Source organism: Engraulis encrasicolus, chromosome 17, assembly GCF_034702125.1.
Source record: "Engraulis encrasicolus isolate BLACKSEA-1 chromosome 17, IST_EnEncr_1.0, whole genome shotgun sequence".
NCBI classification, from domain to species: domain Eukaryota; kingdom Metazoa; phylum Chordata; class Actinopteri; order Clupeiformes; family Engraulidae; genus Engraulis; species Engraulis encrasicolus.
In genome coordinates, this window is record NC_085873.1 from 22056127 (window position 1) to 22073566 (window position 17440).

Sequence of the window (17440 nt, forward strand, 5' to 3'; positions counted from 1 at the left end):
ATTTGGGAGGGTTGTAGCTTTCATATGAACTATTTCTGAAGCCAAGTGATTAAAAGTCAGAAAGTCAGGCTATTAGCTGTTGATCCAAACAGATGGATAGGCGACAGAACTTTTTGCAACGGCTGTATTTGTATTGAGATCGGAAAAGGTTAAAGATGTCCTCTCATCGTTATTCCATTAATAGTGCTGTGTTCCCCATTGTTATTGAATGCGTTACGTGTTGGTCCTGTTTAAAAAAACAGGGAGGGAGGTTGGCTCCCTCCTCTTGATCTGCAGAGAGGTTGTAATGGGTTATAGACTCGCCACTTCCCTGGGTGGTATTGCACTGTGGCGCCAACTGGGGCGTGCTGGCTCCATTCAGGGCCGTGCTCTCTCGACAGTGACCCCAGAGGCGAACTGCCGGTATAGGTCGACTAGAGTGGGCAGGCTGTATGTAAACTGGCTGTGTGCTCTGTGTGTATCTGAGAGTAGCAACCAGCTGGCAGCTAGGCTAAGCTAGGTTTCGGGCTACCAGGCATTGCTTGTTTTGAAAACAAGCAGAACAAATTACTTGACATGCTTTTAGAAAAACGGGAATTGGGAAACACAGGGAAACACCGGGAAACACAGCCAGGCGAGGTGATGCACCACTATGAATTCCAATTCCAAAAGTGTGGAGAATGGTAATGATGGTTTAGGCGGGTGAGTGTAACAGAGCCCAACTATCAGAGTGTGGCGTTATACTTCCCTCCCGAAGCTTCGAATACAGTATCGTTAGCGCTGAGCTATCTGACTGGTCCTTTATCTCAGCAGTATCATGCTGTGACTCCCATACCTAAACCGATGCGTTGACTAGGAGGTGGCGGGTTTGAGCCCTGAGTAGCTGACTACACGGGAACACCTCAGTCACACAGGTAACGGTATATACATGTTTTGCCATGCCAAATGATGTCACAGTTTATACCATTTGACCTGTTACCTATCTTGTGACTATGAAATATCAGAGCAATATTTTGGCATCTATGTATTCATATCTGATTGTCAACCTGAAAGGAAAAAAGAGGCATGATCACAGAGGTCTACAAGAAACCCACCCAAACAGGCCAACTCTTCAACTGTCATTACAGTACACCAAATGGGTACTGTAGGGATAGAAAAAATACAAAAACTAGAAATGTGTAGTGCAGACCTCCTCCAAGGAAGCTTTTTGATAGAACATTTGACTATGTTACACCCAAATGTTTTGCCTTAGTGAAGAATCCTTTAAAAAAATCCTGGATCACCACCAAAATTTAATAACTTGTTCTTTTTGTCATTTCCAACAACTCCACAAAATGTCATCAAAATCCGTTCATGACTCACATTATCCTGCTGACAGGCAGACAGACAAACCAATACAACACACCCGAAAATATAACCTCCTTGACGGAGGTAAAAAAAAAAAAAAAAAACTCTGGGAAACTTCCATTGTCATTGGTCATTGTGACACACCACTCCACAGCTTACAGTGCATAACAGCACTGGATTCCACAAAGGATTCCAAGCATTTCACATGGGTAGGGAGGTCCAGAGAATCTTCATAACTTACTTTCTGCTGTAGTTCTTGGAAATGTTGGCAGAAGGTTGCGTGCTATAGTTGGTCGTACATCAGGAGAGGTAGTTCTATTGCCAATGTCAATTGTGTTTGCAATGATGGTAAAGCCTTGATAGAGGGCATACAAAATATAATTATTATTACATTAAAGAATTTCACCATTTAATAATTACCAGTGTCAAGTTTACATGTGAGCAGTGAGGGAAAAAAATAACATAAAAATAAAATAAATTAGAAAAGGGCTCAAAACTGAAATCTGGGCACTACTGCATAAGAGTCTTTTTTCATCCTGTATTTCCAACGGCAGAAAATATAAGAAAAATAAGATATCTACAATAAAAAGGGTCAACACCAAGAACATTAAACATTATGAAATTATGAATTATAAAATGGCATTAAATATTGCCAATAGATATGTCATGAGCATCAGTCTGAATAAGTCAAATAGAAGGACGCGATCAGTGATTGAATTTGCATACAGCTCTGTCTGCAATCTCTGGGCTGGGCTTGGGTGGGAGAGCTATGCGACTGAATCATTGTGGCTTTCCCTACATATTTATATTCAATTGGAAATATTTCTATTGTGTTTTATGATCTTTGTTTTGAAACATTACTTCTCATATCAATCCAATATCGAATGCTGGGTATAGGTAGCCCAATTATTAGGTGAAGATACTGTTACATGCAACAGAGGTGTAAACATAATCATAATATTAATAATAACAATAATAAATACATTTAGTTTAGAAGAGCCTTTCAAAAGAAGGGCATTACAAAAATGGTGGGTACGCAACAGACCAATTGTCAAATTTAAATCGTGCTTTTTTGTAGCTATGACCAGTGATTAATTACTTATTCATTTCACGCAATAAGCCTATAGCAAATAACAATTTACCAACATGTTCTATAGCAAGATGGCAATAAAATGAGAGACTCACAACTTAGCATGGCAAACCCAGTAAGGCTCCATCTCGTTGTTGATACAGCCATGTTGACCAGAGGAATTCAACGCTCTGATCCAGTGGGCACCTTAGGGCCCGCCCATGAAACTGCTTCTTTCGTTTCCCGGCCCGGGTCCTTTGCTGGCCCTTCCCCGTCTCTCTCTCCCCACTCGCTTCCTGTCACCACCTTCACTGTCCTGTCATAAACAAAGTAAAAAAGACCAAAACATGGTCATAACGTTATGTGCAGGTCGATTTGAATTTGATAACTTTGTCAAGACGATGCTCAATATACCATTGATATGAGTGAAAAAGAAGCCCTTTATAGCCTGCAGTTATTCTGCAGTTTGTGTGTGTGTGTGTGTGTGTTGTAGAGATAATTATGATCTGTAGCAAAGACTTCGCTTCATATTCACTTCTGTACTTGTTTCATATACTGTTGCACTCTGTTCCTTTCCAAATGTTCCCCAGGGAAAACTATGTAACTAGGATGCCAAACGAGGAACATGTTTTCCAGGGCTACTCACTCTCTCCTTTCACGAAAGTCAATTGTAAACTCTGATCAACTTGTCGTGGTCTCATTTTAATTTTAACATTTGGAAAGGAACAGAGCGCAACAGTATATGAAACAAGTACAGAAGTGAATATGAAGCGAAGTCTTTGCTACAGATCATAATTATCTCTACAGTGTGTGCGTGTGTGTGTACGTGTATGTGTGTCTCTCTGTGTGTGTGTGTGTGTGTGTGTGTGTGCTTTTCTTACCCGTGTCCAGCTCATAGGGAATGTTGTGTTGTGACAGTAAAGAGCGCAGTCTTTCAATCTCAGCATTCTTCTTCTCCACATCCTGTTACCAACACCATATGGTAAGACTAGTTAACACATATGAAAAACACACAGATGTAACTCTCTGCAACATGTCACAGATGAGTCTCCTTGTAAGCATAAAGTGGCCTCTAGGCATTACATAAAACAAGATGCGAAAACATAAAAACTTAAAACGTCTCTTACATACGATGGCTCATTGCATTCACTCAATAATACAAATTTCAGCAGGTTATCTCATAATGATATGTATTGACTTGACTTGACTTGACTTGACTTGACTATCTAGTTGCCAAGAAAGGGATATGAAAGTCCCACTGGAAAACTCCAACTCCCCTTGTCATTGTGATACAGCACACAAGTGAACACTACACACTGCACACAATGAAATTGCATTTATGCCTCACCCGTGCAAGGGGGCAGCTCTCATAGTTATGAGAGAACCTGGTGACATTTTTGTTATTGGGTGGATAGCAATGAGCTATCGTAGTTACACATGTCACAGAAAAGGTATTTGTAGCTGAAATTACACTTTCACATACAGTTTTCGCTTTCGCTTAAAAGATCACCTTCACGGCCCATTACATACAGTACATAAACATGTGTCATCATCACACAGCTCTGGGTCACGAAGCTGAGCTCCCACTGTCAGTTAGAGAACCCAACCCAAGATGTTGAGACTCTTGCCTCAACATGAATACAATTGATAGTGAAGATGAATATGTTTAAACCAAAATAGCACCATAGTCTTTTTTTTTTAAAGTTTCTGTTTTCAAGAACTTGAATGTGACCTTTTACTCACGACTCGACTCGTAACTGGACACAGTGGCGTCACCGGCATGTCTTTGTCTGTCTCTTATTGATAGAAAAACGCCTGACTGGTTATTCTTGATATCAAAACATTTCACCAAATGTTGTGGGAAGTTGGAGCGCGTCCCTCTTCTTCCAGCACATGCACAAAGCAAGGTCCATAAAGACATGGATGACAGAGTCTGGTGTGGATTAACTTGACTGGCCTGCACAGAGTCTTGACCTGAACCCTATAGAACACCTTACGATGAATTACAGCGGTGACTGAGAGCCAGGCCCTCTCGACCAACATCAGTGTTTGACCTCACCTCACCAGTGCGCTTTTGGAAGAATGGTCAAAAACACACTTCTCAACCTTGTGGACAGCTGTAAATATGGAGATTATTGGATGACCCAGAACTGATATTGTTGCTGTCACTGTTTGCTGTTATCTCAGTTAAGTTGACTTAAGGGGACACCCCCCCCCCCTATTTCATGTGGTGGCTCAAACACCTGGGGTGCCACTGGCCCTGACAAGACAAAGGGGCACTTTGGGGTGGGGGGTTGCCGTATATAAGCTCACCTTAGAAATTCCTCTGGGAGTCTCTTTCCATCTCTAAAGGGGCTCCAATCTCTGTCTTTCTCTCCCTCTCTCCCTCTCTCTTTCTCTCTCTCTCTGTCTATCTATCTTGGGTAAACTGTATTTGATTTCACTGTATCCTATGTAACCTACAGTAACCTTGAGTTAAATGTAATGTTACCTTGCAGTTGATAATTAAATTGTCATATAACTTTCATTCATTTGTATCTCCTCATCTGTATCATGCCATTTGCCTTTCCTGTGTCTTAAGTTAAGTTAACACTGCTTCTGTTTCAAATGCCCACTCCTTTCCGTCGTTGGTTAGGAATAAAGTGGAGGGAAAAGTTATTTTATACTTTTACAGTGGTGACCCCGACGTGATCCCTGGATGAGCAAAAATTTGGAGTCAGATTAACGAAAACAATTCTGCATCGGGACGTGCAAACAATTCTGAGGGTTGGTGAGTAATCTAACTTATTTCAAGTACATTGAGAAAGTGTTAAAATCTCACCAGCAAATTCAGAAAGTTCGGCTTTCCTTCCCATGCAGAATGGACAAACATTTGGGCAGAAGTAAACTTCTGAACACAGTGAAATGCAATTTGGCTGATACATTAGATAAACTGGCTACCAAACGCATTACGGTAGAATCTAATGAGGAAGATATCTATCATTACTGGTTGTTTTATGGCATGCGTAAGACAAAAGCAAAGCAACGCAAATATTCTGAAGGCATTATGCATATACTGTATGAGAAGCAGCAGAAAGTGATTGAAGAACAAAATGAGAAAATTGAACGGCTGAATGATTTCCTTGCAACTGTTGTGAACAATATGGAACTGTTAAATGGGAAAATGAATCGTGAGCGCACCGATGCCGCTGGCACATCTGCCCGCGCGCCATGTGATGCCGAGACAAAAGCTGTGGTTAGCGACGCCTCTCTAGAAGAGCGCAGTGTGGCTGCTCTCCGATGCCTTGCAAGGTCGAGCAAACAAAGGCCCCAAAAGAAGCGCTCTAGGCGAAAAGTAAGCGATCACAGCAAATGTTGTAAATCCTGCAACAAAGCAGGACATGACGCGCAAAAATGTTGGCAACTTGGACTCGGGCATCCTCCGCCATGCTTTCTCAAGCGTCGCGCATCACTCGAGACTGATAATGACCAAAGCAGCTCATGTGAATCGCCGAGCTCTGAAAGCTATCGCGCAGAAGGACCCCCACCACCTCCACAAAGGAAAAAACCCACAAATGTTCACGACATGCCTATGATTTTCAGACCGTTGCTCCACTATGCGTATGATGGATAATTTGTGTATTTCTCCCAGTATGAACAGTATTCACACAGGTTTTGACCAGATGTGTTCACCTTATCTTAAGAGTTCATTTCGAAGTGAGATGCCCACGGATCAGCGCAATTAAACGCAGACAAAGTCATAACGCAGCGGTGTGGTAAGAAGACACGTTTGCTTGCTAATGAGCATAGATTTCTCATAGCCATGTAATGCATTACTGTGTCCCCACCGCGTGGCTTTAGTACATTGCGCATGGGGCATTTTCACGTTTTAAAAGTTATCACCTTGGCTGTTTACCTCGCCACCTTCAAGAAATTATTCACAATGCCTGTTATATTCATACTGCACATGTGAAAGTTGAAAGGTTATATAATATGTCTTAGCTGTTGTGTGTGCTTACAAAGCCATAGACAGGCTGTTTGCAGGTTGGAACCGTTTAGGCTCGTCTAAAAGGCCGTCCTTCTTTGCATAGACTTACTAGAGCAGTAGACTTTATGTTGTGCTTGCTCGTTAGTTGTGTGCATCGGATAGCTGTTTGAAGACTAGAGCTGTTTATGTGTGAAACCGCAAAGGCCTTGCTTTTAGTATTATTACCTACAACCAAATATTGTGTGGAAGAATATTTACCTGATTATGTGTCCTAACTAAAAGTTATCTATTTGAGGTTGCAAATGAGCTGGTGCCATTATGTAAGTAGCAAGGCTGGAAAGTACAGTCAAAGTCTACAATTAGGGGAAATGTGAAGCCCTGCCCTGTAGCCTTCCCTGAGCAAAAAAAAAGGTCTGAGGCAAAGAAGCATTAATAAAATGGCCTCAGTTAGCAACAAGTGAGATAACACTCATAGGACACACTACTGTTCATTTCTTCTCTGACAATAATGTAAACACCAATGTGATGCTAAATATGTGAATATATTCTGTAACAGACCAGAAGACTGTAGCTGGGATGAAATTACAAGTGTAATGTATTTTAACTGTTTCAATGAAAACCTCTGATGCAGCTGGTTACCTTCCAAGCCATATGCTGTGTCAGTCAGTCAATCATTCTGTATGCAAATGCCTAAACTCTGAAAAGACTGATAAGATAAGAAGACTGCCAGAATTCGACACCCCTCCATGATAAAGGATGCCTGCTGTGGCGGACCCCTCAAGAGAAAACCTTTAGTCACATGTCGCCACACAGAAAACTGATGTGATTTTACATTCATCAGTGCCCTGTGTGAAACAGTACCAGGTTCCACCAGCCATCAACATTATCATCTCCAGTCATCCATTGTTTTGTGATTCAATGCGATTTTGACATATCTCATTGTATCAAAGGGTCAACTGTAAATATGGAGATTATTGGATGACCCAGAACTGATATTGTTGCTGTCACTGTTTGCTGTTATCTCAGTTAAGTTGACTTAAGGGGACACCCCCCCCCCCTATTTCATGTGGTGGCTCAAACACCTGGGGTGCCACTGGCCCTGACAAGACAAAGGGGCACTTTGGGGTGGGGGGTTGCCGTATATAAGCTCACCTTAGAAATTCCTCTGGGAGTCTCTTTCCATCTCTAAAGGGGCTCCAATCTCTGTCTTTCTCTCCCTCTCTCCCTCTCTCTTTCTCTCTCTCTCTGTCTATCTATCTTGGGTAAACTGTATTTGATTTCACTGTATCCTATGTAACCTACAGTAACCTTGAGTTAAATGTAATGTTACCTTGCAGTTGATAATTAAATTGTCATATAACTTTCATTCATTTGTATCTCCTCATCTGTATCATGCCATTTGCCTTTCCTGTGTCTTAAGTTAAGTTAACACTGCTTCTGTTTCAAATGCCCACTCCTTTCCGTCGTTGGTTAGGAATAAAGTGGAGGGAAAAGTTATTTTATACTTTTACACAGCCTTCTCAGATTAGTTGAAGCTGTAACAGCTGAAAAGGTGAACTGATATCATATTCAACCCTATAGATTAGGAATGGGATGGCAATTACGTTCATATGTGAGTCAAGTCAGTGAATACTTTTGGTATTCTAGTGTATTGGAAACAAATACTACTCCTTTAACAACCATGCACCACGCTGCAGATGTGTAAGTTGACGGCTTGTCAATAATCTTATGGTTGTTGCAGTGGGCAGCGGGAACCCTTACCTGTGCACTCAGGCCATGTGCACCAGATATAAGTGAGGGTTTCTTTGAATTTCAGTAAAGCTTGATGGAGGTACCTGAGGGTTGTAGGTTTTTGATGTAGTAGGCGATGTTTCTGCAATGCAGTGACATCAGCTTTAAGGCAACAAAATTTCAATATTCATTTTGCAATGGGAACAGAAAAGTAACTGTAGGGGTGCTGTGGCGCTGCACGCTAAGCCCCCCACATTTTGGCTTGCATGCTCACAGAGACCCCGGTTCGAGTCCGGACGGAGTCATTTCCCGATCCCACCCTGTCTCTCTGTCCCACTCGCTGAAAGAAAGATAAAGAAAAAGTAAAGAAAAGTGGTTGTAAATGGCTTCTCAAAATAGTAAATAATGAATAATGAAGGTAAACATTAGCAAAATTATAATTATACTAGATTGATTAACAGCTACTTAGCCAGGTTCTTGGAATACTCCCCTGGATGGTTCAGCACAACGACATGAATCATCATCATATCTCTCCAAAAACAGTTAACCCATGGGTCATTCAAAACTAAATTCCTTTCCCACATAAATTACCTGTTCCCCAAAATGCAAGGTCCCATGGGCATTGTGTAAGCACTGTGTAAGTCAAATTGTTTATAGATGTGTTGTCACTATGATAGAAGTACAGCTAACAGACTTCAACTATGTATAAAATTGAAAAAGTGAGTGAAACCATTGAAGTTTGACAACAAAGACAATTTACTCATTCTACCAAGGATATTTGAACTTAAAAAAAAAAAAATCAGATACATAAAGCAATGTCCATATATTACAAGATTTTCCATTGATTTGGATAGTTTTTTCAAAATAAGAAATTGCATTCTTAAAATAACTAGCAAATCTCGAAATTACATTTTCTCATTACAAAATGTCACATGAAGAAATATCGAGAAATGAGCCAAACAGAGAAAACTGTAGTGTCCACAATAGAACATTTAATGTTTATAAACAGTTAAGTTCCAATATTACCTGACTGTAAATTACTGTCATGAATTAACTGTTTTTTGGGGACTATTTTGCTCAAGATGACTTGCACAGCGAAATTCTGCTGACCTCTTTTGGAGAGAAAAACTACTAGCCTGGGAATTGAGAATTGACTAATCTGTTAAGATAAGCACGATCTATTTAGTGTACATGGAAATGTGCTAAATGTATACTCATTGTGTTGACTGTACTACTTGTACCTGTAAATAAACATTTGCAAAAATGCACTAAACATTTCAGACATGTACAAAGCATTTGAAATTTGATAAAAAGCAATGGGAAATGCCATTCTGTTGCAAAAAAAAGTAAGTTGGTTTGGGGATTTATCCATGTTGTTTTATGTAGTCATCTCTGCTTCAAGAAATTAGCCAAACCAATGGAGAAAAACTGTAATACTGTATGTGATAAAACTTTTACACAGACAAATTATGCTTATGGCAATTGTTACACACAAACAGGTAAACACTGAATCGAATACACAGAACTTTAACCAGTAAAGGATCAGAGCCAATGTTTCAAAGTCTTTCAAAGTGCAAATATGTAGACTGAGGCAACAAACGGAATACTAGAATGTCTGTTTAGGTCCACAAATTCACACAATTGCTTGATGTGCAAGATGTCCACTTCAATTCACATTCTCCATACATCGCATTCAACCAATCCATTCCAGTGTGGGACGTACAGACTGTTCAGTTGGCAAAGATACCCGCATCTAGTGAGGTCAACCAGCTGACCTTATCCAGGCTGTGTTCCCAACACAGGGTACTGTGGCTGTTGCCTGTCTCCAGCAGACCCTCATGCAAACAACCATCAGCGAGAGTCAGGTAACTGCGGTTGAAGGCTTGTATTCACCACAAGGGGGCACTGTGGCTGAGGGCTTCAGTCACCTCATAGCAGATCAGCGATGAGGCCTGTGTCCCCTCGGAGATGTTGCTTGCCCTGCTCCGCCGCAGCAGCCGCAGCAGCAGCTTTGGATTCGGCTGGAGGACATTATAACAGACACAGAAGAACAGATTATGATTTATTAAGAAGCCCATAGAACAATTTTATTTAACTGTGTGTAGGTGTGTCTGTGTGTGTGTGTGTGTGTGTGTGTGTGTGTGTGTGTGTGTGTGTGTGTGTGTGTGTGCTTTTCTTACCCGTGTCCTGCTCATAGGGAATGTTGTGTTGTGATAGTAAAGAGCGCAGTCTTTCAATCTCAGCATTCTTCTTCTCCACATCCTGTTACCAACACCATATGTTAACAATAGTAAGACTAGTTAACACAAAAAACACAGAGATGTAACTTTCTGCAACATGTCACAGATCAGTCCCCCTGTGAGAATAAATTGGCCTTTAGGCTGCACATCAAATAAAATAAGATTAGATAAGATAAAAAACTTCATCATATGTTTCACATGTCACAGAAAGCTGCCTTTTGGCGTGACTCCAGTCATTCACACAGAGATTAGAGGTGTTACAACATCTGGACAGGAAACTCCACTAGTAGTGGCCATTATAATATCTTAACAGTATGCAGAATTGCAGACAACACCTTATTATCAGTATTACTGTTTCTAGCCAACATTATATAACCTTGTACACATACCTGTCTGCATTGCTCCAGTGTCTGCTGAGCTTTCTGAGTGCGCTTTGGCTCCTCTGTCTTCGGCTGTGTACGCTTCAGGAGACCGGCTTCCTCAAACAGGTCCCGCAATAGCTTGTCGTAACCCTACAAGAAAACAATACTGTAATCCTACTCGTACACAAGGAAACAACACTACAGTAGCTTGTCGTAACCCTACTCGAACACAAGAAAACAATACTGTAACCCTACTCGTACACAAGAAAACAATGCAGCAGTCGCTTGTCATAACCCTACTCGTACACAAGAAAACAATACTGTAACCCTACTCGAACACAAGAAAACAATAATGTACAGGGGCGGAGTGGCCCACCTTTTCCCACCGGGAGAATTTTCCCCTTGGCGGCCCCCTTTAAAAAAAAAAAAAAAAACACAGCGAACATGGTTTCCTAACCAAAAAGACAAAAGCCACGAAATCTGCAGTCGTACTACATGTGGACATTAGTGTTGTCAAAATATCAACCTGAAGTGGAGAATTGTAGCCTACACCTTGATGAAATGCACAGCCAGTGGTGTAGTCTACGTAAAACGCAGGTATATGCACCCATTTCAAAATTTCAGGGATTACAGTATACCCACTTAAAATTGATTGATCCATTATTTACAATAGCACAAATATATACAGTAGACTATACACACATCAAAAAATGCTCAAATATACAGTATACCCACTTCAAAAAGTAGACTACACCACTGGAGCCATCATCACAGTCCAAAGCATTCATAGGCCTAGGTTAGGCTACATCACGCTACTGTTCCATGCAAATGTGCACTCCACTGTCATTTTGACAGTTTGAAATTGAAATATCGTTTAAGGAAGACAGGATGAGCATGGACACAAAGTTTTGGGTGTGGGGATTTTTAGAAGAGTAGGCTTACAAAATATAGTATAGTAGCCTATAGCTTACAAAAAGTCTGTCTACATTGTGCAATAAACCCACCATGCAGCAAATAAGCCAAACTTAGCTACTTCAAACCACAACCATAAGTCAACAAAATAACCAAACGGCGTAGGCCTACCTTAAAACGCTGTCTTCTCGCAGCAAATGTCTTTGTTTCTTGCAATCACTCTACTTTAATCCACAGCTTATTAGCCTACACACCCAGCACTGGTCACATCAGAATCTTGTGTGGTAATTATTTTGTTCCATTTCTTCAGACATAGGCTACATCCTAAATGTACCACATATAAATATATGTATGATAATAATATTATTTCGACTATAAGGAGATATACTGGTAGGTCTAACAAATCAAAACAAAACCCATTGCTTCTGTTAGGTGCAGTTATCTTGCTTCTGTTAGGTGCAGTTATCTTCCTTACCACTTGGTGGAGTCTGTTCGTAACCCAAGTCAATAACCACAGAGCAAGTGAATCAGGACTGGAAAGACTGTAAACTGTAACAGTCGTGTGGAAATCGGAAAATAAATCATAATTTATTCATATTTCCATCCTTTGGTAACCAATATATATATCACAGGTTCTTCAAATACTGAAAACGAAACTGTGTTACTAAGATCTTGTAAACTTCCGCGATCTACGGTGTATGAAAATTATCAGTAGAGAAGGGGTGTGGCCAATTTACTGCTTGACACCGTCAGTGAGGTATTGCCGTTTGGTATACGGTATAAATACTGGCTAGTCAGCTTAATTCTTAAACTGGGAAGTGGAAAGTGGGAAGTCAGTACTTATAAGTACTATCTCTAAATTTCAGGGCCGGTTGGGAACGCAGTGCAGCCGCATTATTACATTTCACGGCCGCGGCCCACCGGGACAAGTCCCCGATCTCCCGACGGCCACTCCGCGCCTGATAATGTAACCCTACTCGTACACAAGAAAACTGCTGTTGTAGCTTACCATAACCCTACTCGTACAGAAGAAAACAATGTTACAGTAGCTTGTCGTAACCCTACTCGTACAGAAGAAAACAATGCTACAGTAGCTTGTCGTAACCCTACTCATACACGACAGCGAGAAAACAATGCTGTCGATTCCAAAAGACACATCAATGGCAACAATATCAGTTAGGAGTCATCAGATAGGTGTCATGGGGTTCAAATAATTTCCCCAAATGTGGATCCTTTCCTCTGTCCTGTGATATACTACGTTGTCAACCTGGATGAAGTCATTTTTATATTGGAAAATGTCTACGTTTACATGAGACATTTAATTCTGAATTAACTCACTTTAATTCTGAATAAAGCCTAGTTCCGCTTTGAAAACGTCATGTAAACACCTCAAAATTCGGAATTAAATGAAAGATCAAAGCAATCTTGACGGAACTATTTAATTCTGAATTATTAATTTGGAATTAAAAACGTCATCTAAACGTAGCCATTCATGCAACAATGAAAATGCATACAAAGACTACAAAAAAACAATGTATATATTACACATATATTACATCATTCATCTTCAGCTTTTCAGATATATCAGAAATGTATTTTGATGAATATGCAATATAAAAGCGTACCCAGGTTGACAACAAGTCACAAGGCCATAGAAAAGAGGAAAGGACATGAGTTTAGGGAAACGGTTTACACCCCCACTGTATTTATATAGCACCATTCATACAAGACATGCAGCTCAACATGCTTAAAGGCGTTGGTCAGGGTTTATTTAGGTGGTAAAGTGTCTTATTTTTCATGTAAGCCGTTGTCTTGTTTTAAGACAAGTTAAAAGAGGGAGCATGTCGCTAAGCTAGTGAAAGTCAATGGATCCGTATTGCATGTATGCTACACAGATCCATTGACTTTCACTAGCTTAGCGACAAGCTAGTGTATGTATGCTACACAGATCCATTGACTTTCACTAGCTTAGCGACAAGCTAGTGAAAGTCAATGGATCCGTGTAGCATGTATGCTACACAGATCCATTGACTTTCACTAGCTTAGCGACATACTCCCTCTTTTAAGTTGTCTTAAAGCAAGACAACGCTTAACATGAAAAATAAGACACTTTACCACCTTTATAAACCCCAGCCAACGATTTTAACTGTATGAAGCCCCAAAATAGTGGCATACCCCTTTAAGCAGATTAGCTACAATATTAAATGGCCATAGAAAAGAGGAAAGGATGTGAGTTTAGGGAAACGGTTTACACCAATAATAATATCTGTATTTATATAGCACCATTCATACAAGACATGCAGCTCAACATGCTTAATTAGATTAGCAACAATATTAAATGGCGTACTGGTTTGAATGGCGTGCTGTTTTGAATGGCCCTACCTGTTCAGTCACAAGGCCATCGTAGCGAGCCTGCTCCGCCTCGTCCCACTCTGTCTGCAGCTTCTCACCAAGTACTGGGTAAACTGCCAACACATGAAGTATTTCCACAGTGATAATGATGCAGTACAGACGCAGTACAGACAATGCACATACTTATATACATACTTATATACATACATTATTATTTTATTTTTTTATAACATATTTTAGTGGCTTTTGTGCCTTTATTGATAGGAAAGTGGAGATTATGACAGGAAATGAGAGGGAAGAGAGAGATGGGGCAGACCAGATCCAAACCCGGGACCCCATGGTCATGCAAGCCCAAGCCCATGTTATAATGTTACTTCATTACACACATTAAAACGTCACTTCGTCCCCTTTACTTCCATACTTACCCAACAGGGAGTGTGGATGGCACACTAACGGTGTCTCAAATGTTAGAGAATAGACACAGGTTTGAGGCTCGGACACCTGCGCCAGTTTACTGCTATTTCCACAAGTCAGAAGAACCTAAAACAAACAATTCAGACACACAAACTGTCAGACACTCAAAATCAAAGGCCAGTAACAAACAAGAAGAGAAAACACAGCCGTGGCCCGTGACCACAGGGAGTCGGTCTTGGGATCAGAGGACGGAAAGTTTGAGTCTCAACCTTTTAACAACACGAATAATATGGATAGGGTCCATTTAGCTTTAAGTGCAATTGAGCAAGGCACCTAATATCAAATTACTTTAAACAATATCTTTGGATCAGCTTTGGGTAACAGCGTCAGTGAAGTATTATGTAAAGTAATATAATGTAATGTAACACACACAACATTGGAAGTATGTACAATGTAAAGTAATATAATGTAATTTAACACACACAACATTGGACGTATGTACAATGTAAAGTAATATAATGTAACACACACAACTTCAGAAGTATGTATAATGTAACACACACAACCTTGGAAGTATGTATAATCATTAATGTAAAGTAATGTAATGTAACACACACAACCTTGGAAGTATGTACAATGTAAAGTATTGTAATGTAACACACACAACCTTGGTTTGTCTGTTCTTGTTCCCACAGGAGTCTCCCTCTCTCATCCACATGCCAGTAAAGGAGTTATTCTGAATCGCCCACTCCTGCCAGATCCTACACACACACAAACATTTGTAAGATTTTAAAAAGGAACATCAGATTTTGTGTAGATAGTGTTGGAAGTTGTAGCTCTGTTTGTGGGTTTATGTCTCCCCTCATATTATGTTATTGGTGTAAACATACCATCCCCTTCCACCAGTTGAAACGATTTCGAAAGATTTGAGAGAAGTACATAGCTTAAAAGTATATGCTAAAGAAGTGTTGTAGTCATTTGCACTAAATCTGTATAATATCTGCTTACTGACCATTTATTAAGACCCTACACATGTTGTAAATTAGCTGTTACCAGAATGGCAATGACCAAGTCGTAATGTATTACTAAAGGCCCTGTGCACTGTTTTAGTGGTGTCGTACTATGGTAGGGTTTTTTCAGTGACTATTACAACGTCCCAGTGGCAGGACAGGACGGTGCCTGGTAAGGGGCCACTTAATTGAGTCAATGACAATTACAGCGCGAATAGACCAGGCGCGATGCGATTCAAGCGACAGAGTGCAGCAGCAAGCGATACGAGCAATTGAGGAGACTAGAGTATGTCCGTACAGGCAGAAGGCAAAGCATTCAAGCATTCCCATTGGCTGTGGTCACTGACCTCTATACAGTCATTGGCTGTCGCGGCTTGTCGCCGAACCGCGTCATAGAAAGTTGAAAAGATTTCAACTTCAAACTGTCGCGCTTGTCGCGCATATCGCTCTAGTCTCCAGAATCGCTTTTGTCGCGCGACTCAATACAAAGTCAATTACTTCCGTCGCTCGCCTCGCTCAGATCGCCGCTGGTGTATTTCTGCGGTTAAGCTTAACTAGCTACTCACCCCAGGATTCCACTGTAGGCATTCCATCTGAACGTCTGTTCATGTTGGGTTATATTATGGAATGGACAGAACTCATATTTATACCTGGGAGGGAAAACAAAAAACTGCATTTTAACACACCGCCACATTTTAAACAAATTATTTTCAATGACTTTAATGCCATTGGTGGTTCACTACGTACGTGGATTCGATGTAACTGAAGCACTTTCCTGCCAGGTGGTGTAGGTGACGAGGTCCTGACACAGGGGAAGGGGTGGTCCGAGCCTGTAGCCTCGAACCCTGAGCCAGGAGATGGTTATTCAGCCTGAAAAATGAGAGCATATTGAGAGTATGTTGCAGCGATCCACAGGCATCTGGGCCCATTCGCAGTGAGCGAAAGCCTCCATTTCATTAACTTCCTAGGCCTACATGCAACATCTGCACATCTCTTGGACCTCTCTTTTCAGATCCATCATCAAAGGTGTTTCCTATCAGCAGCAAACATTGCTCAAAGCCAGGTGATGCAGTGTTTATGCACTTAAATTAACTGAAACTACCTGCATGATCACATTAATATGTTATATCTCTTCTCTTAGGCCTACTGCTACTGCCTCCATGATCCCCTAGGTCCTAGCAACTTCAGACCTCAAAAATAAAGGTGATCAGGCCTTTTCTGCCAATGCACCCAGGGCAAAATTCACCTTTTTCATCACCAGTCAAAATGGCTAATAGATGTTAATCTTATTAACATTTTGGCTAGTGACGAAAAAGGTGAATTTTGCCCTGGGTTAGCCAAATACACACTCACTAATGGGTCAAAGTGGGTAGTAAATTCTACCAGCCAAAAGGAAATTTCGACACCATTTGGCCAGTTGGCAGGTGTTAATTTAGAGCCCTGAATGCAATAGAATATACAGTAGGCTATTGTCCCAATTCACACCACCCTGTTTTAATACATTTTGATTAAGCAAATTTTAACATTGTCTTCTGTACGTTATAATTTCAGCAACACGACAATATACAGAGAAGAATAAATGGGTTTCTGAGTTGTAAAACCAGCACTGTTTCTGGGAAACCCTCCATCTGGGAAACAGTTTACAACCAATCAACCATAGCCTATGTTATGCATGATGTTGACTCACCCAAACGTATTGGGCTCCTCGACTATCTTCATCTTTCCAGAAAATGCGAAATCGACTGAAAATGAAACAGACACGGAATAAAACATTATGTTCTCTGGTTTGTGAGAGTAGTCGTGAACGTTTTGAGGCATATGTTGGCATTCTAGCAACTAATGAAAGAAGTTTCATAGACAAAACATGCGTAAAACACTAACCTAGTATAAACAGGCACGAAAGGTGGAAATATTGCCGAAATATTAACGACATTGTGTAATATTTGCATTTGAAGGACTGGATTGAAGTTGTGGTGCTGTCAATTCTTCACAAACGCCATGTTTGAATGTTTGTTCCGCATGAAGATCACGTGATAAAAACAGCTGACGGAATTGCA

General features: G+C 40.7%; 1 protein-coding gene across 1 annotated transcript; it reads right to left on the bottom strand.

The window, feature by feature from the left end:
* Positions 1-9509: 9509 nt before the first annotated feature.
* gnptg (N-acetylglucosamine-1-phosphate transferase subunit gamma) lies at positions 9510-17414 on the bottom strand. Its single transcript, XM_063221971.1, has 10 exons — positions 17265-17414; positions 17071-17125; positions 16131-16253; positions 15950-16033; positions 15041-15134; positions 14385-14499; positions 13990-14072; positions 10723-10845; positions 10274-10355; positions 9510-10114 (listed from the first exon to the last, which is right to left on the bottom strand). Exons 1-10 carry the CDS (start codon positions 17314-17316, stop codon positions 10023-10025), a joined length of 903 nt encoding a protein of 300 aa, XP_063078041.1. The 5' UTR covers positions 17317-17414; the 3' UTR covers positions 9510-10022.
* Between the last annotated feature and the right edge of the window lie 26 nt (positions 17415-17440).